This window comes from Heptranchias perlo, chromosome 4 (genome assembly GCF_035084215.1).
Source record: "Heptranchias perlo isolate sHepPer1 chromosome 4, sHepPer1.hap1, whole genome shotgun sequence".
Classification (NCBI taxonomy): domain Eukaryota; kingdom Metazoa; phylum Chordata; class Chondrichthyes; order Hexanchiformes; family Hexanchidae; genus Heptranchias; species Heptranchias perlo.
Genome location: NC_090328.1, coordinates 77354888 through 77381102, shown reverse-complemented (window position 1 = coordinate 77381102; position 26215 = coordinate 77354888). Strand labels below are relative to the sequence as shown.

Sequence of the window (26215 nt, the reverse complement as noted above, 5' to 3'; positions counted from 1 at the left end):
GCTTGAAAATTTCAAATGACCCAGAATCCAAAGCCGTTTGGGAGTTTTGCAGATTTTCACTACCTTTTGCGTGAAAAAAAATGTCACTCCGAAATGGCCTAGTTCTAATTTTAAGATTATGCCCTCTTATTCTGGATTCCCAACCAGAGGAAATATCTCCTATATCTACCCTATTGAGTACCTTTATCACTTCAAACACCTCGATTAGATCACCCCACCCCCCAACCTTCTATACTCAAGGGAATACAAATCAAGTTTATGCAACCTGTCCTCATAATTTAGCCCTTTAAGTCTCATTATTCTGGTGAAACTGCACTGTACCCCCTCCATGGCCAATATATCTTTCCAGAGGTTTGATGACCAAAACTGCATGCAGTACTCTAGATGTAGTCTGATTAAGGTTTCTGTACAACTGAAGCATCATTTCCACGCTTTTGTATTTCAATCCCCTAGAGATAAAGGACAACATTTCATTAGCATTTTTAATTTTTTTTGGTTACTTCAGGTTCTACTAGGACCACTCAGCTCTAGAACTTGTCACAGCCTTGGTCCAGACATGGATGCAAGAGCTGAATTGTGGAAGAGGCAACAGTGACTGCCCTTGACATCAAGGCTGTATTTGATCAAGTATGGCACCAAGGAGTCCGAGCAAAACAGAGGTCAATGGTGGCCATGGGGAAAACCCTCCAGTGGCTGGAATCACACTTGACAAATGAAGATGGTATTGCTTGTTGGAAATCAATCACAGCTTCAGAACATCGCTGGTGGAGCTCCTCTAGGAAGTATTTTCAGCTGCCCAGTCATGGCCTACACTCTGTTACAAGGTCAGGAGCGAGACTGTCTTCTGATGATTGGAACTTTATTCACAACTCCACCAATAATGAAGCAGCTCAAGTCACCTTACAGCATAAACTTGACAACATTCAAGTCTGAGTGGGTGCAGCTGCAACAACACTCAAGAAGGCTGACACCAAACAGGACATGGCAGTCTACTTGTTCAGCACCCCTGCCACTGTTCTCAATATCAATCCCTACCGCCATACTGCACCAAAAGTACACGGACTGCAGCGGTTCAAGAAGGCGGCTCACCACCACCTTCTCGAGGGCAATTAGGGATGGGCAATAAATGCCGGCCTTGCCAGCGACGCCCACATCCCGTGAACGAATAAAAAAAAATACTGTGGCTGCAGTATGTACTACCAAAAGGATTCACTGCAGCGACTCACGAAGCTTGCCTCCCAGCCCTGCGACCCCTACCACGAAGAAGGGCAAAGTAGCAAAATTATGGGAACATTAGCATCTACAAATTCCTTTTCAAGGCACACATCATCCTGACTTGGACATTTATCTCCATTTCTTCATTATTGCTGGGTCAATATCCAGATCATTATTTTTTAAACTGATGGAGATTGAGCAATAAATATTGGCCAGGAAACTGGGAGAACGTCCCATCTCTCCTTCGAATAATGCTGAGGGATTTTTTTACATACATCTGAGAAGGCAGACGGGGCCTCGATTTAACGCTTTATCCAAAAGACAGCACTTCTGTCAGTGCAGTACTCCCCAATGAGCCAAGGCTAATGCCTAAAAGGGAAGTGGAAAAATATCTGAAAAATTTAAAAGGGTATGGAGAAAAGTCAGGGGAATGGGTGTAATGGATAGCTAGTTCAGGGAGCTATTACAGGAGCAATGGGCCAAATGGCTTTCTGTTGCGCTGTAAAATGCTACAAATCTATGATCAATTATATTTAATACTGTTGCATGTTTTTATGGTAACTACTAGATTCACAGCTATGCTGCAATATGCCAGACAAAACAAATCCCTAATCAGTTCCACTAACAAGAGTGCCAGACATTTAGCAATCCACATAAATTTGATGTGAACCACTATGCTGTGAATAATGCAGCAGAGACCAGTTTGAAGTCTATTACAAATACCCAGAATTTTATTCTAAACAGAAAATAAAGCATTCATCAAAAGGTTGGTAATCGGGTGGCAACCACTGGGGTGGGGAGAAAGAAAGAAAGCAAAGAAGTTAAAGGCTCGTCCAAGCATTTCTCTTCCCTCCCTCCCTCCCTCCCCCCCCCCCCCCCCCACCCCATCTCTTACAGCTCATTCTGGAAAGACTACTGCAGTTTCACTTATGGAATAGGCTTTCTACCTCTACTATACATTTTACTAGTGGGGGGGGGGGGGGGGGGGGGAGGGAGAAAAGAGAAGTTAATTCCTCCCCCTTTTTCTGACCAAGATTTTCTTCTCTTTATCCTAATCGACTCTGTGTTAGTAACCCACCTTATCCAAGTGGCTGTTCTTCATGTGTGACACTCGACAGGAAGCATTAGCAAAATATTTTTGACCGATCCTGTCCTCAGCTAACATCCACACATGGATAATTCCAGCAGCAGCACTGGAGAGACCCTGGCCAATTATCCTCACCCACCTCCCAACAAAATTCAGAACACGGAGGTCACTTGCAGTATTCCTAACACTGCCCCAGCTGAGATTACCCAACTCAGTGATGAACAGGGATCTAACCTGGGACCTTCTTGATCTGTGGTTCAGCTACTCACTGCCTTATGCAGCTGGACCATCACAAGCTACTGTGTATATTAATTCTTAGAAGGACATTGTTTCAGAAAATGTGTTTTGCAAACCTTTAATGGTTACTAATTCTAGCTTAGATACTAATTAACTGATCTTATACCTGTTCTGAAGGATTAACCAATAATCAAGGACATTGCAACAGGATTTAAAAGGTTGCAATAAAGGCTAGCTTCTTTAATAAATGATTTAAACTGCTCCTCCTAAAAAAGGTAGTTTTGAAAATGGATTAAGCCATAATCATTGCACAAGCAGTGTTTTTAATTTTTGTATAATTTATTCAAATGAAATGAGCCATTGCTCTCCCCTCTCTCTCCCCCAGCTGAGAACACTGTGAAGCACAAAAGGAAGTGGGTGAGGAAGCCTCACCTACTTTTAATCTCACAGAAAGATCATAAATGCAGAGAATATAAGAAACATAAACATAAGAAATAGCAGGAGTAGGCCATACAGCCACTCGAGCCTGCACTGCCATTTATTCTTCGATCTCCATTCATCTCCACTTTCCCACCTGATCCCCATATCCCTTGATTCCCTTAGAGTCCAAAAATTTATCGATCTCAGCCTTGAATATATTCAACAACTCAGCATCCACAGCCCTCTGCAGAAGTGAATCCAAAGATTCACAACCCTCTGAGCGAAGAAATTCCTCTTCATCCCAGTCCAAAATGTCCGACCCCTTATCCTGAGACTACATCCCCTAGTTCTAGACTCTCCAGCCAGGTGAAACATCCTCTCAGCATCTACCCTATCAAGCCCTCTTAGAATCTTATATGTTTCAATGAGATCACCTCTCATTCTGCTGAACTCCAGAGAGTATAGGCCCATTCTACTCAATCTTTCCTCATAGGACAACCCTCTCATCCTAGGAATTAATCTAATGAACCTTTGTTGCACCGCCTCTAAGGCGAATATATCCTTCCATAGCTAAGGAGGCTAAAACTGCACATAGTACGCCAGGTGAGGTCTCACCAAAGCCCTGTACAGTTGCAGCAAGACTTCCTTATTATTGTACTCCAACCCCCTTGCAGTAAAGGCCAACATACTTTTTGCCTACCTAATTACTTGCTGTATCTGCATGTTAACTTTCTGTGTTTCGTGTACAAGGACACCCAAATCTCTCTGAACACCAACATTTAATAGTTTCCCACCATTTAAAAAATATTACTTTTTTTAAAAAATTCTTCCCACCAAAGAATAACCTCACATTTCCCCACATTATACTCCATCTGCCACCTTATTGCCCAATCACTTAACCTGTCTATATCCTTTTGCAGACTCTGGGTCCTCCTCGCAGCTAACTTCCCCACTTAACTTTGTATCGTCAGCAAATTTGGATACATTACACCCGGTCCCTTCATCTAAGTCATTAATATAGATTGTAAATGTTGAGGCCCAAGCACCGATCCTTGCAGCACCCCACCAGTTACAGCTTGCCAACCTGAAAATGATCTGTTTATTCCTACTCTGTTTTCTATCCGTTAACCAATATTCAATCCATGCTAATATATTACCCGCAATCTTGTGTAACAGCCTCTTATGTGGAACCTTGTCGAATGCCTTTTGAAAATATACCACATCCCCTTTATCTACCCTGCTAGTTACACCCTCAAAAAACTCTAATAGATTTGTCAAACATGATTTCCCTTTCATAAAACTTTTATAAAAATATTAGCCACAATCATTTCAAGGGGGGATCGGCATCATAGTCTAAACCTAAGCCTAAAGTCCTCACTTACTCTTCGCTCAATTTGCAATTCCTCAGATAACGAAACTGTCCGTGCCCACATGCGTACACTTCCACATAAATAGATATGAGAGTCCCAAATTGATACGCACCACCTGAATACAATTAACACCATAAGTCATATGGAGGCAATGACGATCTCCAAAAGAGAGTCCAGCCACCTCACCTTGACATTAAATGGTATTACCATCCCTAAATCCTCCACCATCAACATCCTGGGGATTTCACCACTGGCCAGAAACTCAACTGGACCAGCAACATAAATGTTGTGGCTACTAGAGCAGGTCAGAGGCTGGGTATTCTGCAGCAAGTGACTCACCTCCCGACTCCCCAAAGCTTCTCCACCACCTACAAGCCACAAGTCTGGAGTGTGATGGAATACTCTCCACTTGCCTGGATGGGTGCAGCTGTAGAAGCTCGACACTATACAGGTCAAAGCAGTCCGCTTGATCAGTAGCCCATACACCACCTTAAACATCCACTCCCTCTACCACCAGCGCATCGTGGCTGCAGCATGTACTACCTGTAGGATGCACTGCAGCAACTCGCCATGGCCTCTTCGACAGCACCTCCCAAACCCACAGCCTCGACCACCTAGAAGGACAAGGGCAGCAGATGCATGGGAACACCATCACCTCCAGGTTCCCCTCCAAGTCACACATTATCCTGACTTGGTCATATATTGCCATTCCTTCATCGTTGCTGGGTCAAAATCCTGGAACTCCCTTCATTGCGGGAGCACTTTCACCTCAGACCTATGTTCCTATGACCACAGCAGTTCAAGGCAGCAGCTCACCACCACCTTCTCAAGAGCAACTCGGGATGGGCCATAAAAACTGGCTTTGCCAGCGACGCTCACATCTCAAGAATGATTTTTTTTTAAAAACTGTACGATTCCGTATTAACTTCCACAAAAAAGGAGCAGAATGAACGGGATTTGTAAGTCTGAATCTGTTTTCTCTCCTAACTCACTTTATAACATGATTAATCAATCACTTTAAGAAGTGTGTTATTACTCAAGCCATTCAAAAAATCTACAATGAGGAATCTGTATAGCATGGTCTATTTGCATCTATGCAGAACAAAGGTTTATCAAAACAAAATGGGAGTTAAACATTACACATGTTCCTCTAGTGTCAGTCCAAAACAGGATTCATGCCTGTAAAGTTCCAAGGACACAGATGCAACATCGATACTGAAAAACACTCAAAAAATAAAAAAAGATACATTCCAACTCTTACAGAAAGACAATAACCAGGTTCAAGCCCAGTTACTTACAATTAAACATAAGAACATAAGAAATAGGAGCAGAAGTAGGCCATATGGCCCCTCGAGCCTGCTCCACCATTCAATAAGATCATGGCTGATCTCCGACCTCAACTCCACTTTCCTGCCCGATCTTCATATCCCTTGATTTCCCGAGAGTCCAAAAATCTCTCTCTCTCAGCCTTGAATATACTCGACGACTCAATATCCACAGTCCTCTGGCATAGAGAATTCCAAAGATTCACAACCCTCTGAGTGAAGAAATTCCTCCTCATCTCAGTCTTAAATGGCAGACCCCTTATCCTACGATAATGCCCTCTAGTTCTAGACTCTCCAGCCAGAGGAAACAATCTCTCTGCATCTATCCTGTTAAGCCCCCTCAGAATCTTATATGTTTCAATGAGTTCACCTCTCATTCTTCTAAACTGCAGAGAGTATAGGCCCATTCTATTCAACCTCTCCTCATAGGACAACCCTCTCGTCCCAGGAATTAATCTAGTGAACCTTCGTTGCACCGCCTCTAAGGCGAGTATATCCTTCCTTAGGTAAGGAGAACAAAACTGTACACAGTACTCCAGGTGAGGTCTCACCAACGCCTTGTACAATTGTAGTAAGACTTCCTTACTCTTTTACTCCAATCCCTTTGCAATAAAGGCCAACATGTCATTTGCTTTCCTAATTGCCTGCTGTATCTGCATGCTAACTTTTTGTGTTTCTTGTACCAGGACACCAAAGTCTCTCTGGACACCAACATTTAATAGTTTCTCACCATTTAAAAAATATTCTGTTTTTCTATTCTTGCTACCAAGTGAATAACCTCACATTTCCCCACATTATACTTCATCTGCCACCTTCTTGCCCACTCACTTAACCTGTCTATATCCCTTTGCAGACTCATTATGTCCTCCTCACAGCTTACTTTCCCACCTAACTTTGTATCATCAGCAAACTTGGATACATTACACTCAGTCCCTTCATCCAAGTCATTAATATAGGTTGCAAATAGCTGAGGCCCTTGCGGCAACCCACTAGTTACAGCCTGCCAACCTGAAAATGGCCCGTTTATCCCTACTCTATTTTCTGTCCATTAACCAATCCTCTATCCATGCTAATATGTCACCCCCAGCCCCATGAGCCCTTACCTTGCGTAACAACCTTTATGTGGCACCTTATCGAATGCCTTTTGAAAATCCAAATATACTACATTCACTGGTTCCCCTTTAAAAACAAATATTTCAATAAGTCTGATACCTTAAATCTATCAGCCAGTCTGGTGCTGTTCACTGAACGCAGGCAACCTATTATTCCCGCATAACTCAATGAAACTCAACTCTATAAAAACTTGCATCTGTCACAGATTAATGAGCAATAAGTAGTTTCATATTCCTTATTCATGTATAGTGAAGGCAAAATACCTACAAAATAAAATTTTAAAAAAAACAGGGGTTTCTTTTTGCCAATTCCCTTCCCTCCTCTTCTCCTGAAGGCATCAATTCCCACTGAGCTATGGTAACATGGGTACTTGTCACCCTTCAGAACCTCACCCAAATGGCCACTCTTCATATGTCAGATTCAACAGCAGGTGCTACCAGGTTATATGACTAAATTGCAACTATTCACATGCAAGGATATTCAAGGGTATTCAATTGCAATGGGTGCCACAGCAGACCTTAAACCTGTCCTCACTAGACAACCACACGTACCCACTTCCAGCTGGGTTGCTCGATGGTGATCAGGAGCAGAAACTCCAGTGAATTTTTTACCCTCCCTAACCCAGAGGCAGTAAGGTCAGCTGCAGCACAATTACAATTGGCATGACTGAGATCAGCTAACACACCACAGAACAAGGCTCAGCTAATCACTGCCATAAGCAACTGAAAACTGGACTATAACTTGGTGTTGTAAAATTGTTTACAATTGTCAACCCCAGTCCATCACCGGCATCTCCACATCATAAGCAACTGAGCCACCAGGAGACCCATTGTGTATCCTAATTTCTGAAGGGCCATTACTTCATAAAATGTGTTTGGTTAACCTTGTTACTAATGATATTAGTTTATCAAAATCAAAGCTTGTTCAGGACCAATACAAAATCAGGCAAAAATCAGAGCATTTCAATAGAATCATGGATGAAATAGGGCTAGCCTCCTGTTCATTAACGTGATTTAATTGAACTGTTCCTGCTAAAAAGGACTATTTTGAAAATGGATTAAGGAATAACCACATATGTACTGTTTTTAATTATCATAAATGTACTCAAATAGTTCCAAACCATTGCTCTCACTCTCACCGCCACCTTTAGAAAACAACTAAGCACCAAAAGGAAACCTCGCCCACCTCCAATCTGACAAAGATCATAAAACAGAGAGGTGTTAGATAGCATAATTACCCTAAGGAAGGATCAACATAGTTTAAACCCAACAAACCTAATATACTCACTAACATAATGTAATGAATTATCAATATACAAAACCCTTATTAACCCCTATAAATAAGTAGCACAATGAAAGGGGATTTGTGCATCTGAACCAACTTTTTTCAAATGTAATACAACGAACCCTTACACATTAATCGTGTGTTGTTAACCAGGATGGATAATGATCACAACCAGGAACCCCGGCTCTAATCGAAGGGCACTGAGGCCAATTGTAGCACCACAACTCAGCACTAACTATAAAAGGAACCTGGAACTTTCCAGTCTGTACGGCTCAATCCCACACCATGCTTCCAATCTAACTTTACTGGTGTGCATGGAATCTGGTCGTCACATGCAAAACAAAGTTCCAATAAGCAAATATAGGGAAGGCAATTGCACATTTTTGTCATTAACAGTATAACCTATGCAATAAGCTTATCTGAGGTCACAAGGAAGCTGCCACGGTATCGTAAAAATTTCTACTGCCTTCCATATGATAGTTGAAATTAAAAACTTTGAAAACATTTCACTACATACATAATAAAGCACCAATATGCTAATTCTCATTACAGGGACCTCATATTTGTGGGTTATAGGCCTTTCATGGATAAGTGCAGTGCATATCCCACTTCCTGCGCCCTCCATTTGCCTACCTCCCTAGTAATGTTATGAAGTGAGAAGGGACCGTTTCCTCCACGACACCCTGGTCCACTCTTCCATCGCCCCCAACACCCGCTTACCTTCCCATGCAAGTGCAGGAGATACAACACCTGCCCTTTCCCATTCTCCCTTCCCACCATCCAGGGCCCCAAACACTCCTTTCAGGTGAAACAGCTATTTACTTGTACTTCTTCCAACTTGGTATACTGTATTCGCTGCTCACGGTGCAATCTCCTCTACAGCGTGGAGACCAAAGACAGATTGGGTGATCGCTTTGCTGAACACCTCCGCTCAGTCCGCAAGCGTGACCCTGAGCGTCCGGTTGCTTGCCACTTTAATTCTCCATCCCGCACTCATTCTGGCCCCCTACACTGTTCCAATAACGCTCAACGTATGCTCGAGGAACAGCACCTCATCTTTTTATTAGTCACTTTACAGCCTTCTGTCCATAACATCAAGCTTAACAACTTTAGATCTTAACCACCGCTCCCATTTTTTCTGACAGCAGTTGCTAATAATGGAGGATGGCTGCACCAGAGCCACTGGGAGTGGAGGTGGTGTATGCTGGTGCTTGGGGTGGGGAACCCCTATTGGTACATGGCCACAGTTTTGCCCATTCACGTAATCTATCAATGTCCTTCTGCAACTTTCTGCTCCCATCTACACTATTTACTGTGCCACCAGCCAATTTATATATACAGCTCCCTATTCCTTCATCCAAGTCATTCATAAGTAGCGTGAAAAGCCATGGTCCCAGTACAGATCACTGAGGGACACCACTAGTCACATCCCTCCAATTTGAGTACATACCCATTATCCCTACTCTGTCTCCTACCTACTAACCAATTCCCTATCCAAGCCAATAGGTTGCCTTCAATTCCATGTGCTCTCATTTTGTTAACAGCATTCGACAAGGTTCCACATAAGAGACTATCAGTGTGATCTGTACAAACTCCAACGTAACGCCCGTCTGCTGGGGGAGTGATGTCTCCACATTGCGAGTAGCTGCTGGCGAGATTGTGTGAGCAGGCATAAGTCCCACCCTGCCACTTCACCAACACCATCCCATTGCTGTTTGTAGGACCCTGCTGTGTGCAAATTGGCTGCAGTGTTTTGGTTCCTTTATTTCCTTCCTTCCTCTGGTATGGCCCCCATCTTCACTCCTGCAAGCCCAAAGGGCACAGGCTTGGGTGTATCCGGTGCACAGCACAACTAACGATCTATCACCATATCAGGGTGTACAACATCAAGCACTTTCAGGCCTCACTCTCCTCTGCAAAGACCGCCTACTTCTCCGGGGTAATCCTGGAGAGCAACAATAACCCTCTGCTTCTTTATTGCACCATCAATCATTTCTATAAACCTGCCCTACCTACTTCGCACCTCCAACAAGTTGCGAGGAACTCTTGTCGCCATGGTGCATTATCCCCCACATCCTCAAACTCATGGCCCACAGTCATCAATCACCCTCATGCCTGGGGACTCAGCCTACTGTAATGCCTGGTGTGGAATGGCATCTCAGGAGCAGCAGCAGGTGGACCTTTGAATGACCTACGGACCTAGTGAAGCTCCCATGATGCCTGGCCTGCTGCTAAACACAAACATGGCAATAACACACAAATGTAGTGTCATGTATGTTGGTAGGACCAACACAGAATATGCTATCATTTGCAGGGAATAATACTGAAAGAGGTTGAGAGAGAAAAAGATCTAGGTGTTATTGTGCACAGATCACTAAAGGTTCATGGCCGTTGTAGGGAAACTGTAGCTTAAGCCAACGGTATTGGGTTGTATTAATAGAACCACTCAGTACAAATCAAAGGATCCCTTTCTGTCATTATACAGGTCGTTGGTTGGACCGCATCTGAAGAACTGTGCCCAGTTTTGGTCTCATCACATAGTGGGTGATATAGTGGCCTTGGAAAAAGGTTCAAAGGAAAGCTACGAGAATAATTCTTAGCTTAAAGAACCTTAGTTACTCAGAGAGGCATAAAGAGTTGGGTCGATTTACTTTAGAGCAGTATAGACTTAGATGCGACCTGACAAGAGCGAGACTAGGGAATAGGAATGGGGAGAGAGAAACAGAGCAGCCTCCCACCTCACTCTGACTCTGAAAACACTCCACGCCAGGCCAACCCAACAATTGACTTGTGACCTCCTTCATCATTAAATAAATTAGCTACATCATTAAATAAATTTAAAACAGAAATAGACAGTTTCCTAGAAGTAAAGGGAATTAGGGGTTATGGGGAGCAGGCAGGAAATTGGACATGAATTTAGATTTGAGGTTAGGATCAGATCAGCCATGATCTTATTGAATGGCGGAGCAGGCTCGAGGGGCCGATTGGCCTACTCCTGCTCCTATTTCTTATGTTCTTATGTTCAAATATGGGGCCCCATGAATGGGCACTGGAAACATTTCTGAGGCTGAATTTGACAAATTTACAGTATTAACTATTTTACATAATTTGAGCTGCAAGTTTGGTTTTGTGAAGCACATTTCATTCAACAAGGGCGGGTGAGGATGACTTCATTGGAAGTGACATCATAGCGGAGCCGTAGCTTTTTAGCATGCACTGAGAGTGACGTCATTGGGTGGCCTGGCACATGTCCAGGAGGATGTCATGGGTCGATCAAGAGCCGGAAGTACCCACACTATCACTAATCACCCATCAAACTAAACAATGTGGAAGAGAGCTGTGGTGACTGATGGGGCATTGCGTGCAGGCCATGGATCGTTTTCAGGTTTACTGGGTAGAAAGTGGGAATGGGATCACCTTTTACATTACAAAGTTAATGGTGACACACTGCGTTCATGCTCAAGAGCATGATCCAGATCTAACTGGGCAGGGGGGGGCGAATAAAGAGAAGAGCGTGATCCAGGTCTAACGAGGAAGGGGGGGGGGGTGTGGAAGGAGGAGAATGTGATCCATCTCCCCACCCAGACCACGTTCTCCCTCTCTTTTACCCCCCCACTCTTCTGATTCCCCTGCTGCCCCCCCCCCCCCCATCTCCTCTACCCACCCCGCTTCTCCCCTTCCCTCTCCCCTCCCACTCCGATTCCGCCAGGCTCTCCTCTCCTCTCCTCTTATGGCTACCTGCACGGCTGCATTTTTGGTGCTCGACCTCCAGTCCGCACTTTTAGTGAATGGCAGCGAGGGCAATTGGTGATTTACAATGTGTATACACGGCAAGGTCACCGTCCTGCACATGTGCGTCAATGGAACAGGAAGTAGACAATCCCTGGCGCTTGTCACAGCGTTAAATCTCTAAAACCTTCCAGTTCTGACAAGAGGTCATTGACTTGAAACGTTAACTCTCTTTCTCTCACCACCTATGCTGCTTGGCCTGTTGAGTGTTTTCCAGCATTTTCTGTTTTTAATACAGGAAAATTAAAATAATTGTTTAAAATTTCTTTGAATCTTTTGATCAACACACTGCCTTGGATTACACTTGTAATCCATTAGTGTCAGTAAGTTCAGGTTTAAGCAGAATTTGTTTAGCACAGAAGGTAGGACAACAGTCTCAAAACTGGTTGCGTATTCTACAATGGCAAGAACTATTTGGAGCTGTGAGGAAATTTAGCAGTCAAACGGTAAGAAAGATCTTCCTTCAGAAATGAGGAGAATGTTAATATTTCAAGGTTTAGATATACTATGCAAACATACTGCCATGCAAGAGGCAAATGATCACGGACTTGTTGCTGCGGGTAAGTTAGATCAAATGGTGATGGAGCGGTTGAAATAAAGGATTTGCAACCCAGATCTAGTATGTAGGGCCTCCTCCTCCCCAGCCGTAACTAACTCCCAGCACCCAAGACCGAACAAACTGCTTCAAACATTGACCTGTACTACTTCCAGTACAGTTATGCCAAGAAACCCGATTGAATCTTTGCATTCCTCCCACAAGCATCATGCAATCAAATGCACAGTGCCCACCATTTATAGCATCGTTGGTGTTAACGTGATTTGCCCACTATACGTGGTGGATGGTAAAACCAAAAAGGTAAGTAACCAACATATTTTTTTAAAACAGGCAATCTCCATTTAGCAACTGCCTCTCCTCCTTGTGAGCAGTCGCAACCAGAATCTCATCGCCAAAGTAATCACATTTTAACAAGGTGCGAACAGCTGACAAACAGCTAGAAGGTTCGATTTTGGCTGAAATCAGCAGAGCTTTTAAATAGGTAAGTACAAGTATTTATTGAACTGCCCGAAATAGTTGGAGCGCTTAATACGTTAAAAGCGGCGCCTCTGTAATTGACTCCTATGCTATTGGCAAATGGTTAGCGCCATTTGCCAGATATAGGCAGCTGCCCGTGCTAAACGTGGATGGTTTAAGTGCTGGGGACTGCACTAGGCTACATAAAATATGTGATATGATTGTCTTTTAAATATACAATGACTTCATAAAATATGTGAATGAACTTTATTGAGCAACCAATACAAAAAAATCAAAACCAAACTGAAGGATAGGTATTTAAAAAGTTGCTGATGACATTTAGTCACCCAACATGTTAGACATCTTTCATACCACAAGTGAAACTCGAACAGTGAACCAAAACCAGCACCGATATTTATATGATGGCTTTCATGTAACAAAAATATATAAAGGCATTTACAGAAGGAATGGTGGAGAAGGAAAAGGAAGTAGGAGAAAATCTAAAAGGTAATTGAAGGGTTAGTCAAACAGTTCGGTTTTGAGGGCAGGAGAGGGGTAGCAAACAAAGAGGTTTTGAAAGAGAACAGAGGCAATAAGCAAGGAAATTAAGAATGGGTTATATTGGTCTAGTTTGCATAATAAATAGTAACTTATAAATAGCTCACAGCCATTGACTCTACTTGCAGCATTTTAACCGTTTGTGGTTTAAAGGCATTTATTTATCTGCTGCGTTTGACTTTTATACCAAGAATGCTGCAAACAAGAATCATGGTATAAATTACTTCATGAAGTCATTCCTGGTACAAAATAGTAAACATCCTGCATTTTTCACCACCAGTAAACAAAAATTCACTGAACTTTGCTGTAGGTTTTACCCTGCTTTATTGCTGAATTTTCTGTTCAGTGACAGCATTCTTGCCTCTGGGTCAAAATGTTGCAAGTTCAAGACCCCCTCCAGGACTTCAGCGCATAATCTAGACTGATATTGACACTGAGGGAGTACTGCATTGTCTAAGGTGCTGTCTTTCAGATAAGACATTAAACTGGAGGCCCCGTTTGCCTGTTCAGATGGAAATATAAGATTCCAAGATAATATTCAAAGGGCACAGGAGTTCTCCTGGTGACCTGGCCAACAGTTATTCTTCAACCACCACAATAACCTACCTGGTCATTTACCTCATTGCTGTCTGTGGAATCTTGCAAATTGGCCACCCATATTCGCCTACTTAACAACAATGACCACACTTCAAAAGTAATTCATTGGCTGTAAAAATGCAGGTTCTTTCATTTTTGTCAGAATTTGTTTTCAGGAAATTCCAGATCATAGGAAGCAAAAATGATATTCAACATTAAAGAATCCCTTTATGATTATGAAGACACTTAAAATGAGGTAAATCATTTAGATTAGATTTAGAAAAACAACGCAATCTACAGGAGCTTGTGTTTCTGAATTTAAAGTACACGTTTGAGAAACAGTCCATCAGTAGATTTTACACACCCCTACAGCTTTAACCCTCCTGAAGGCACGACCTGTTGATTTCATAGATGCTAGCAGCCGTCCATTACATTGCCCAAATGGCCATTTTTCACAAGCAAGCTTAGCCAGGATAGGCTATTCAATCACATGACGCACTAGAGTCAAGTGTGCCCTGAATTTCAGCTGATATCCACATATTTTCCTGCTTAAAGTTGCCACTTAGTTGATTTTTCCCCTCCCTAGCCCTGGAAGGTTGAGACCAACTGTAGCATCCTATTTGAGGTCAGTTAACAGAGCATGGATCATGGTTTATATGGCTCAGTACCACACCATACAAGATCCAACTGTGTAATTACTTTAAAAGAATGACCAGCTGATTATGAGAATAATTCTTTAACAGCAGCACTGAAGATCATTCTAATAGGACACAGTATGCACAAGCATGAACATTTGTATATGTATATACTGGAGCTTCAATTATCTGCACTCTTCATTATCCACAAGAATTTTTCATAGGAGTTGGGGCTTAGTTTTGCATGACCCAGCTAAATTGATCTTTTGCAGTGTCTGGGTTTTTTATCTAGTAAAATAATTATCTGGATGACTAGCTGAGCTGGCAAACCTCATCCAATCAGGATACCAACCTTAAAATGAGTCAAAACTAGATTACAAATTTGTGACCCTCCAGTCTGCAATTCAATGTCTCTCACTCCATATGTCTCTTAGCCAGATTAATTATACAATTACTACAGAATACTACGGTAAATAGGGTGTTTGGAACTCACATTGTAAAGCAGATACTTATACTAATGGTTTGCTAAAACATCCACAGTGATCCTCTGTGAGGAGATCCTCTGATGGCTGAGTCAGGAAACTCCCAGTTTCAATCCCGGTTCTGTGCTGAGATAGTTACTGCACTAGCAGTAGGGACAACATAATTTGACTGAGCACAACTTAGGTCAAGGAGGGAAGAGGAAAACGGGGAGAAAAAAAAACTGGGTAGGGCTGTCAGAACGAGCTCAGCCATCTTCTCCCCATACCTTCCAGGCAAAATAGCCCACTGACATTCAGTGTCATGGAAGAAAAAGTAAACAGCCAAGAGAAAAAGGGAGCATCACAAAGTACATCACAGCCAATTAAGTACTTTTCAAGTGTAGTCACTGTTGTAGCGCAGGGAAACATGGCAGCCAATTTGTGCACAATAAGGTGCCACAAACAACAAATGAGATAAATGATCAGATAATCTGTTTTAGTGATGTTGGTTGAGGGATAAATATTGGTCTGGACACTAGGGAGAACTCTCCTGCTCTTCTTCGATTAGGATCTTTTACATTTACCTGAGGGGGCAGGCAGGGCCTCGGTTTAACAACAGGAATAGGCTAAAAGCCATAGCTATCCCAATATGCAGGACAGCCCCTCAGGAAATGAAAAATAAAGCACACGTAGGTTTAGGCGATAGACTGAAGTCCATTAGGGAATCAAATTCCAATAAGTTGTAATGTTACTTTTTCTGTTTAATGGAATTGCAAGATACTGTTTAAGGAAATCAGTGAAACTAATCAGCATTATGTACTGATGTAATTTACGAGCTCCTGGCAAAGAGACAGACCCTCAGAGCTGAATTATTCCTGGGCAACTTCACAGGCCGAGATCAGGAGCACAGAGGTCACCAGTTGATTTCTCTGAGCAATTAACCAGGAGCTTCATTGTATTCCCATAACTTTACTTTCATAAAAAGATAAAAACATTTGGAATGAGCTAGGTTTTAAACTAGTTTGTAACATGTTTCTAAATAAGCAGCAGTAGTTTACTTTTCATTCATCTCTCTCATAGAATGTTTCTGGAATTAAACTGAACTTTGAAACTTTGTTGGGATAGGCGCCTGATGTGACCAAACTAAGCAGGATTCAACACTTCATCCAAGAAAGATGAACATAAAAGACTCAAGTGTAAATAACACTAGAGTTCAGAGGATCAGTGACTGTTTTCCTTAAAGTATTCATCTGCTTATGGGAATCAGAATGTCTGACCAAAAGCCATTTCTTAAGAGGACTGTACTTAAAGTTCATGAGAACCACTTTCGCGCATCTTCCTCGTGTATCTTTTAGTCAGAACTACTACCTCACAAACCTTTTTTCTCTGCCAATTTACCCCCTTACCCTTCCTTTACTCTCCTGAAGGAGACACCACATTCTGGGATATGGATCCATAGCTAGTGACAGCCCTCCTATAACTTGCCCAAGTGGATATTTTCCTATGTGTGACATGGAGCACAAACTGATGTGCTGAAATAAAGAGGAATCTATTTAGTATTTAGTTATGTGACTAGCATCACAAAATTGCTATCATATTATTTATTTGCTTTTTTGGGGATGGGAAAAATTGAGTCAGCAATCTGGTCACTGCAACACGAGTGTGGAAGCATTCATTTACACACTTCAATAGCAATTTATTTTTAAAAATAAAAATAAAATTTGTTTCTCTTTCTCCTTTTTCACTCAGTGCTCTTTCTACATCTTTTCTGGCAAGAGGGAGGTTGGGTAACCTGTTTCCAGGCCTCCACTGTTCTATGATCTACCGCCAGGAAGTACACAGTAACTCTCCCTCCTTACCTGGAAGAGCTTGGCTTTCACTCCATACCTCCCCACAACAGCATAGTTGAGATCATGTACTCTCTGTGTGGGAAAACCACAGACACAAAAACACATGATGCCACACTGTGCTAAGTGATCAAACCACTGCCCTGCATTTATATAGTTCAACATTATAAATGAAAATTAATCTCCTAGTAAAGTATATGACAATTCACTGTAAACCCATACACAAAGGTCACCTTCAGATTATGTTTATAATAAAACTTTAAAAAGTGTTTCACCTTTAACTCATACTCAAGGTATTGTGAGGAGTGTTAATACAATAAACCTGCCTCTATCATTTCTTCTTTGGACTCACATTAAAAAATCTAAGCTTGTTACACAATGCAAAGCCACACAGCAGTGTATATCGTGAGGGCAGTGTAGGCAGGAGGGAGAATGTCATTCTCTTCAGAAGGTTTCCTCATGATCAATGTATTTTCCTGACTGCTGCCTCCTCTGATTCTAACACTTCTTGCTGATGGCTTTTGGATTCTTCTGCCATACCAGGTTAGCCTTCTTCCTCCAGTTCCAGGTCTTTCTGGAGGACAAAGTTGTACAGTGCACAGCAAGCCACCAAAATGTGTGAAACCTGCTCTGGAGCATACTGGAACAATGAATACAAGCTCCCGTGGCAAAACATGCATAGGAAGCCTACTGAAAAAGAGAAGTCTGCTAATTTTCTGAAGATTAAGAATATCTGAAGTGTGTATATAGATGTAACAGCTTCCCAACCACCTATTATTCTTTATATTAAAATGTCTACGTTAGAATACAAATGCAGGAGCACAAATTAGGAATAAGTGTTTTAACAAAAGAGGGTGAACATGAACCCCACTGCTATCTGTCAGAATACATTCAAAAAGGCTCAGAACTAATAAACCAGGAAAGTGCAAGGTTTAAGTCCGATTTAATGCTGAATTTAGTAAAGCCAGATTACATTGGTCAAACCATTGAGAACAAAGCAAAAATTACTTCTGAAAAAGAAACATGAAAGCTTTCTGTTTTAAGAAAAAAAACTTTATAGTATAACACGAAGAGCTTTATCATGCAAGCAGAGACTTCAATTTGAAGCAATTGAGCACAGTACAAGAAAATGTAAGCTGTCCAACAGGGTAGACATATTACACACAGCGCTAACCTGGTCCCTTGCAGGCTGCTGGGCTGAGGATGGCTGAAGCCACTGTATTTCACACAAGACGCATTTCTGATCACAGACATCACTTCCCATTTAAAGTGACCTGAGCAATGGATGAAATCGCAATCACAGTAATCCTAACCAGTGCACAACAATACCTTCTGCATCAGCTGTGAAGCAATATGCATTTCATATCTGTCCAAGTAAATTATGATGGACTAAACCAACATAATACTAGTATGCTGACAAGCTACTGCACACAGACTATTTTAAATGGGGTACCGTCAGGCGCAGTCACAGACTATTTTAGATGGGGTACCGTCAGGCGCAGTCACAGACTATTTTAGATGGGGTACCGTCAGGCGCAGTCACAGACTATTTTAGATGGGGTACCGTCAGGCGCAGTCACAGACTATTTTAGATGGGGTACCGTCAGGCGCAGTCACAGACTATTTTAGATGGGGTACCGTCAGGCGCAGTCACAGACTATTTTAAATAGGGTGCTGTCAGGGTAAGCTTCCGGATCAACCTGCTCTAAAAACTCACTATTCTAGTGCAGTTTTTGTGGATATTTTTGCACAACAGATACCATCTGTAACGTGTTGTGCCACTGCATATTACTGAATATTTTAAAATCGGTGAATCTCTTGCTTGATGCTTTGCCATTTAAAGAAGAGACTGTACTACTAGTGCAAGTAATTGGTTACTGCACATATTTACGCTGCTAATTTTCAGTTCAAGTCAAATGTCCCTAGGTAACAAAGATCTGTCCAAACACCACAAATCTTCCAAATGCCTATATAGAACTCTTGACCCCTTAACACTGATGGACGAAACATTTAACCCAACTTCCTACAATTTTTACTCCAACCATATTCAAAGTTAACTGGCTCCTTCCCCAGCAAACATAACTACAAATAAATTAGATCAGCATAAACATCATCATCTCCACTTTAGATTATGTGGACAGTGAAATAAATGAACTGAATGAGAACTATGATAAAACTACAACCCATGCACAGCACACCTACTTTGTCCTCTCTCGAACCTATAGCATTTGCCACTATAAGCAGCGCATCGATATAATACTCTTTACGCAAGCAGATTTATTGGAAGTTAAACTGAAAAAATATTCATCTAGCTTTTGCATGCACATGTGTCAGAGGAGGCGGGGGATTAAACCAGGCACAATTTCAGCCACACACACCTTCACCTCCTGCCAAAATGGATCCATTACCTGGCAGAACACACAATAAATAGCAACGTTCTTATCCATTGTTCCTGCCACACTCGTCACACGGGCCCACGGTTCCAAAATTCCTTTATCAGAACATCCATCCCGTGAAATTCCAAACACTTACCTCCCGAGATCTTCGCCGATTTCGTAAAAATCGTCCACATTTTCTTGCTTGAACACGGTCATTGTAACTGGCTACTGCATCCCGGCGCACAGCCAGCCGTACAAAGGTAACCAGTTTCAGCACCTACCAGGGCGACCCTCCCTCATTTCTATCCGCATTTCTAAGTGCATTCCTGCCTGTGCAAAAATAAAAGTTGAAGTGACTCTTTTGCACCAAAAATTGATTTTACAAATAAAAGAACTCTATGGGCGTTCCTGTCCATTACAAAAAAGAAAATTATGATTGTTGCATTACGTTGTTTGAGCTGTACTACATACAAATAAATGAATCTGCAACATTCCTTATGATAACATGCACGAATAAAAATGGTATTTAGACCATCAAAACAAAGCAACAAAAAAATCACGTCCATTGTAAGCCGACACAAAGTCAGCGACACCCAATCTTTGAAAAGGGTGATTACTGATCAGTACAGCACAGCAACGCCAGGGCTGAAGAAACATCAGGAACCCCCCCGCCACACACACACACACACACATATATATAATTTAAAATTAAAATTAAAAACAGCACTGGTCTCCACCTACGTGTCACTCCATGCCACTTTATAAACTACAGCTGATTGCAAACCAAATTCGAGATTTATATATTTTTTTAAACAAACTCACACTTAGTGAATTACAACCTTAAAACAAGAGAACTCCCCGTCTCCCTGTCAAATTCGAAAATACACTTTAAGTCCCTTTACGTGGATTGCAAAGAGATTCTGGCTCTCCATGTATTTCAGCCCGGGGCGCTGTGCCTCAGTAAAGTCACCGTGTGCTCGAGCCTCGGCCTTGTGCCCGAGACAACCCGGACCGCAAAACAAGCACATTAATGAAGGTAAACCCAAAACTACCAGCCCGCTTTGAGAGCAGCAGAAAAGGGAGGGGGGAAACGATAACCGCCGGTACTGTACCGGGGAAAGAAATGCAACATTCCCTACACCCCCCCGCAAAGAGGAGAGCCGGAAGGCGGCATTTAAAAATAAAATATGGAAGTTTGCAGCTCTGCTCACCCCGGAGCTGGCGCCGTGAGCTCCCGAGGCACCAGCTTGAGCTCCAGCTCTCCGTCACCAAGCCACAGCTGCCCTGGTTACCGGAGCTGAGGAGAGCGGCCCAGCCAATAACAGCAGGTTACACACTCACAGGGCTCACTACTTACACACTCACAGGGCACAACTCGCTCTTCGGCGTCAGGGGAAATATCCAGCTCCCTCTCCCCACCCCAGGCTTTGCATTTATTTTATATACAAAACACAATGTTTACCAGGCGGACTCTTTTTCCTTCTACTCACAGTTCCTTCTGCAAATTAGTAACCGTTGAAGAATTGGAGAAGGTGTGTGTGTGTGTGTGCTCCCTAGGTGTGGGTGGCGGACTAGAAGTTACAACAAGGACCTCACTGCTTCCCTGTTACTGTGGCGTTTGCACATTTCCTCCTTCGACGTGTGATCCGTTCTTTCAGGATCGCTTATTTTCTGAATTCCACCCTTTGCTTCTCAACCCGGGGTGTTACCTTCGCGCTCGTCTCTACCAACATTAAAGAACCCCTCGAACGTGTTATATATAAATCTACTCACAGAAATGGGCAAAATCTACAGCATTTTCAGAAGTCAGCTGGGAGGCAGAATTACTGATTATTTCAATTGAAATCCCTCCCACCTAATCATTTTATGGTTGAAATTACTGTCGGTGATGTTATGTACAAATGTTTGCACTCCCAAATTCCCCTCTGCTATTTTAAAGGGGGATTAACCCCGTTAAGTTAACATTTCCGATATTGTACCCTTTGGTTTTATTGTGAACATGACGTCAAAAACTGTATAGGTTGCTTGTAATGAACTGTGCAGTGATAGTGAAGTATTGCTGTGAAGGTTATACTAGTGATTGTTTAATTGGTTTGTCACCACACAGAGAAATGAGGAAAAAATATAGTCATGGAGAACTTCTAGCAAGAGGAAAATAATATGAAGATGGAAACTCACCCAAGTGCTGTAGCCAGATTTGCTGGGGATTCTGGGTGTACTTTCAGCCTCCAGCAGCTGCAAGCTGTCCTAAACTCTTCATTTTTTGTTTGATGCAAAATATATGAATAAGCTATGTAATGAGCTGTTAGTGTATATTAAAAATGTCAGCGAAGATGCCCTTAAAATGAGGATGAATTGCCAAATTTGCTGCATGCATTAATTATGTCAGCAATGAACTACAAACAGTTAAATAAAGAACATGCATTTACATAGTGCCATTCACAGCCCAAACACTTCACAGCCATTGAAGTACTTTTGAAGTGTAGTTACTATTGTAATGTAGAAACACAGCAGCCAATTTGTGCACAGCAAAGTCTCACAAACTGCAATGAGATAATGACCAGATGATGTTGGTTGAGGGATAAATATTGGCCATGTCACCTCACCTGTTTTTCTTCGAAAAGTGCCATGGGATCTTTTATGTCCATCTGGGAGGGCAGATAGGGGCCTTAGTTTAACATCTCTTCTGAAAGATGGCACCTCTGATATTGCAGCACTCCCTCAGGACTGTACTGAACTGTCAGCCTAGATTATGTGCTCAATCTCTGGGGTGGGGCTTGGACCCACGACCTTTCGACAAAGAGGTGAGAGTACTACCACTGAGATTAAGGCTTTACAGTTAAAGCTGCAATGGCAGGTACTTGTCTTTTTCATTTTTCTCTATCTCTTGGATATAATCCAAGAAAGTCTAACTATTAAAAATGTTTTGTTTCTGAGGACAACACTGTAACACAATGCATCAGAGCTCCAACACACTGTACAGATTTGGTTTCCCCATGCTGCCAAGTTGCTGATCTCCGCTTTGGGGAAGGAAAAATCAGAGAGAGAGTCATTCATGGGCCAGTGTTGCAACTTTTCGCATTCAGCATTGGCAGAGGGCTGAGAGCAAGTTAACACCCAGTGTGCTCAACTTGACAATGACTTATGGGCATTGACATTGTAAAAGAAAAAGAACATTTAAAAAGTGTTCTTCAATCTGATGATCTTAAAAATTAATGGTGGATAATTCTACAAAGGATCAGCTGCACATATATTAAATAACCTTTGCCTTTTGCCTCTGTTTCTTCCAATTACAAAATTATAACTTGGGCATGAAGAACAGAAGTTGGTGCCCAAAGCCTAGTGAGAGGGAGGAACTGAAGGAAACGAGTATTAGTAAAAAAAATAGTGCTAGGGAAGTTAATGGGGCTCAAGGCTGACAAATCCCCAGGGCCTGATAATCTACATCCCAGAGTACTAAAGGAAGTGGCCCTGGAAATAGTGGATGCATTGGTGATCATCTTCCGAAATTCTATAGACTCTGGAACAGTTCCTACAGATTGGAGAGTGGCAAATGTAACCCCACTATTTAAAAAAGGAGGGAGAGAAAAACAGGGAATTACAGACCAGTTAGCCTAACATCAGTAGTGGGGGAAATGCTAGAGTCCATTATAAAGGATGTGATAACAGAACACTTGGAGGGCATTAATGGGATTGGACAAAGTCAGTATAGGTTTATGAAAGGGAAATCATGCTTAACAAATCTACTGGAGTTTTTTGAGGATGTAACTAGTAGAATAGATAGGGGAGAACCAGTGGATGTGGTGTATTTGGATTTTCAGACGGCTTTTGATAAGGTCCCACACAAGAGGTTAGTGTGCAAAATTAAAGCACATGGGATTGGGGCGAATATTCTGGCATGGATTGAGAATTGGTTGACAGACAGGAAACAGAGAGTAGGAATAAACGGGTCCTTTTCCGGGTGGCAGTGACTAGTGGGGTACCGCAGGGATCAGTGCTTGGTCCCCAGCTATTCACAATATATATCAATGATTTGGATGAGGGAACGGAATGTAACATTTCCAAGTTTGCAGATGACACAAAGCTGGGGTGGAATGTGAGCTGTAAGGAGGACGCAAAGAAGCTCCAATGTGATTTAGACAAGTTGGGTGAGTGGGCAAGAACATGGCAGATGCAGTATAACGTGGATAAATGTGAGGTTATCCACTTTGGTTGTAAAAACAGAAAGGCAGATTATTATCTGAATGGTGATAAATTGGGAAAAGGGGAGGTGCAACAAGACCTGGGTGTCCTTGTACACTAGTCGCTGAAAGCGAACATTCAGGTACAGCAAGCAGTTAGGAAGGCGAATGGTATGTTGGCCTTCATTGCAAGAGGATTTGAGTACAGGAGCAGGGATGTCTTACTGCAGTTATACAGGGCCTTGGTGAGACCACATCTGGAGTATTGTGTGCAGTTTTGGTCTCCTTATCTGAGGAAGGATGTCCTTGCCATGGAGGGAGTGCAACGAAGGTTAACCAGACTGATTCCTGGGATGGCAGGACTGATGTATGAGGAGAGATTGGGTTGACTAGGCCTATATTCACTAGAGTTTAGAAGAATGAGAGGTGATCTCATCGAAACATATAAAATTCTAACAGGACTAGACAGACTAGATGCAGGGAGGGTGTTCCCGATGGCTGGGGAGTCCAGAACCAGGGGTCACAGTCTCAGGATACGGGGTATGCCATTTAGAACTGAGATGAGGAGAAATTTCTTCACTCAGAGGGTGGTGAACCTGTGGAATTCTCTACCACAGAAGGCAGTGGAGGCCAAATCATTAGATGTATTCAAGAAGCAGATAGATATATTTCTTAATGCTAAAGGGATCAAGGGATATGGGGAAAAAGCGGGAACAGGGTACTGAGATAGACGATCAGCCATGATCGTTTTCAATGGCAGAGCAGGCCCGAAAGGCCGAATGGCCTACTCTTGCTCCTATTTTCTGTGTTTCTATGTATGTAAACTTTACATTCATGAATCTCACCTCCAATGAGAAACCTTGAACATTCTCATTATGAGTAACACTTTAGATCATTAATGATAGGAGCCTAGATGTTCTGCAGTAGCTGAATCTTCACAGCTTCAGTGTGGCGGGACAACTGGCCACTAAGATATGCTCCTGATCCCAACCGATCGTCCAGTCACAAGATTATTACCATATTTTAGGCAGTGATGTTTTGCTGCATGTTTCTCTCATTTGCACCTCTTACATTACATGCGCCCATAATATGGGCCCTGACTGTGGGAGATCAGGGCAGCAACTTTCTGCCTGTGCCTGTCTGAATTATACCAAAACATCAATGGAGGACAGGCAGGAATTCTTGGCCAGAGTTTCTTAGTTTGGCCCATTTTATGTGATTTTATTTTCAGTTGCTTGCTACTTAAGAAAAATGACAGAACTCACCGGAAGTCTCAGCCAGTGAGTGACCGAGGCCTACAAAGTAAAGTCCTAGATTTGTTCCCTAGTCTGTGCTGTCAACTGATTTTAGAAAAGGGAGGCTGTAGGGATGTACCAATCAGCCTTAGTGTCCCCCGAGTGAGGGGAAAATCAGCCAGAGTTTTCTGTTCCTGATTGCTATCCAACATTCCATGCTTAGAAGTATGTGTGTAGGGGGGGGTTGGGTAAGGACAAGATTGAGCTTGATTGTGATGCTCCCTATGGTAAAATAGCCCATTGATGTTCACACTTGAATTATGGCCTCTTATGTAACAGCGAGAGCCCTACAATCATGTATTCATGCCACCCCCTTCCCAAGCAGGAGTGAACACTCTCAGAAGATGGGTGCGGAAAATAATTAGCAAGAAAAGGGAAATAATATTTAATTCTCATCATGATGTTGTTTGTAGCTGGGGCCATAGCACCTAGGCAGTTTTATGCGTGTACGTGGGAATGGAAGATATGCAACAATTGGGGGAGGGGGGTAAGAGTGTCTGTGCCTTCTGGTGATCAGAGTAGATCGTCTTCCCATAACCTCTCCCCCAATCACGTTGATGTGGAGACTGGATCTCTGTTCTTTGTGAGTTCAAGCTTATAATTCCAGCTTCATTGGAGTTGCTGGATTTATTCTGTAGGGTGCTTCACTGTCATCAAACGTGATCACTTAACTGATACCTGGGCTTTTGTTTTATGTGTTATTATTGACAGTGCAATTCCTCTCTACATCTGCCTTTTGTAAAATGCTGTAATTAATTGACTACATGTAATGGTGTAATTTACTTCAACCATAAGATTAGCAAACTTAAAAGCTGTAAGAATGCTTTATAGTTTGTAGTGAGGAACAACAGATTATGTCGTATAATTCATATGAACCTAGAAATCTGAAATGTGGATGGACAGTTAATACAGTGATGAATCTGCCATCACGTTATATTGTGCTGACCCTGAATTGGTCCCACCCTGAGATTTCAGTAGCTTTATTCAGGGACCATTTTGGAGCACTGAATTCACTGAGCTGGCTTTGTGTGCAAAAGGCAGTGTTGTGCCAAGAGCAAGTTTGCTTGTCAAACATTAGGTGTAAACAAGATTAGTTTCTTCTCTGCTCCTGCAATATGGAATCTTTTGATTCTTTGCCCACATTTCTCTCTCCTGTTCGCACGTTTAACTTGAAGGTCCAAAGGCTGTACCATTGTTTGTAACTTTTTTTTTTCAGAGTGTGTACCCTATAACTGTGTTACCATTTGCAGCCACCACACTGATGCAACAATCTACTTTGGACTGCAGTCATTTGTGTTTCTTTGATGCCTCGTTCATCAGCTGTTGGCTATGAACTAGCAGACAATGGTGACATTAACATTTAAACCAGTTTCTGACCAGCCACATTCAGGAATGCAGTTAGAAATTGAGGATGCACAGACTTCCTCCCCTT

At 42.4% G+C, this 26215-nt stretch overlaps 1 protein-coding gene across 1 annotated transcript in view; it reads right to left on the bottom strand.

Moving 5' to 3' along the window:
* Positions 1-20990, bottom strand: part of dapk1 (death-associated protein kinase 1) — a 176104-nt gene extending 155114 nt beyond the window's left edge. Inside the window, exons 1-2 of the mRNA XM_067983180.1 lie at positions 20770-20990; positions 19462-19637 (exon numbers count right to left, since the gene is read on the bottom strand). Coding sequence (XP_067839281.1) covers positions 19462-19523 — 62 coding nt within the window. The 5' untranslated portion in view covers positions 19524-19637; positions 20770-20990. The remainder of the gene's footprint in view (positions 1-19461; positions 19638-20769) is intronic.
* Positions 20991-26215: the final 5225 nt, after the last annotated feature.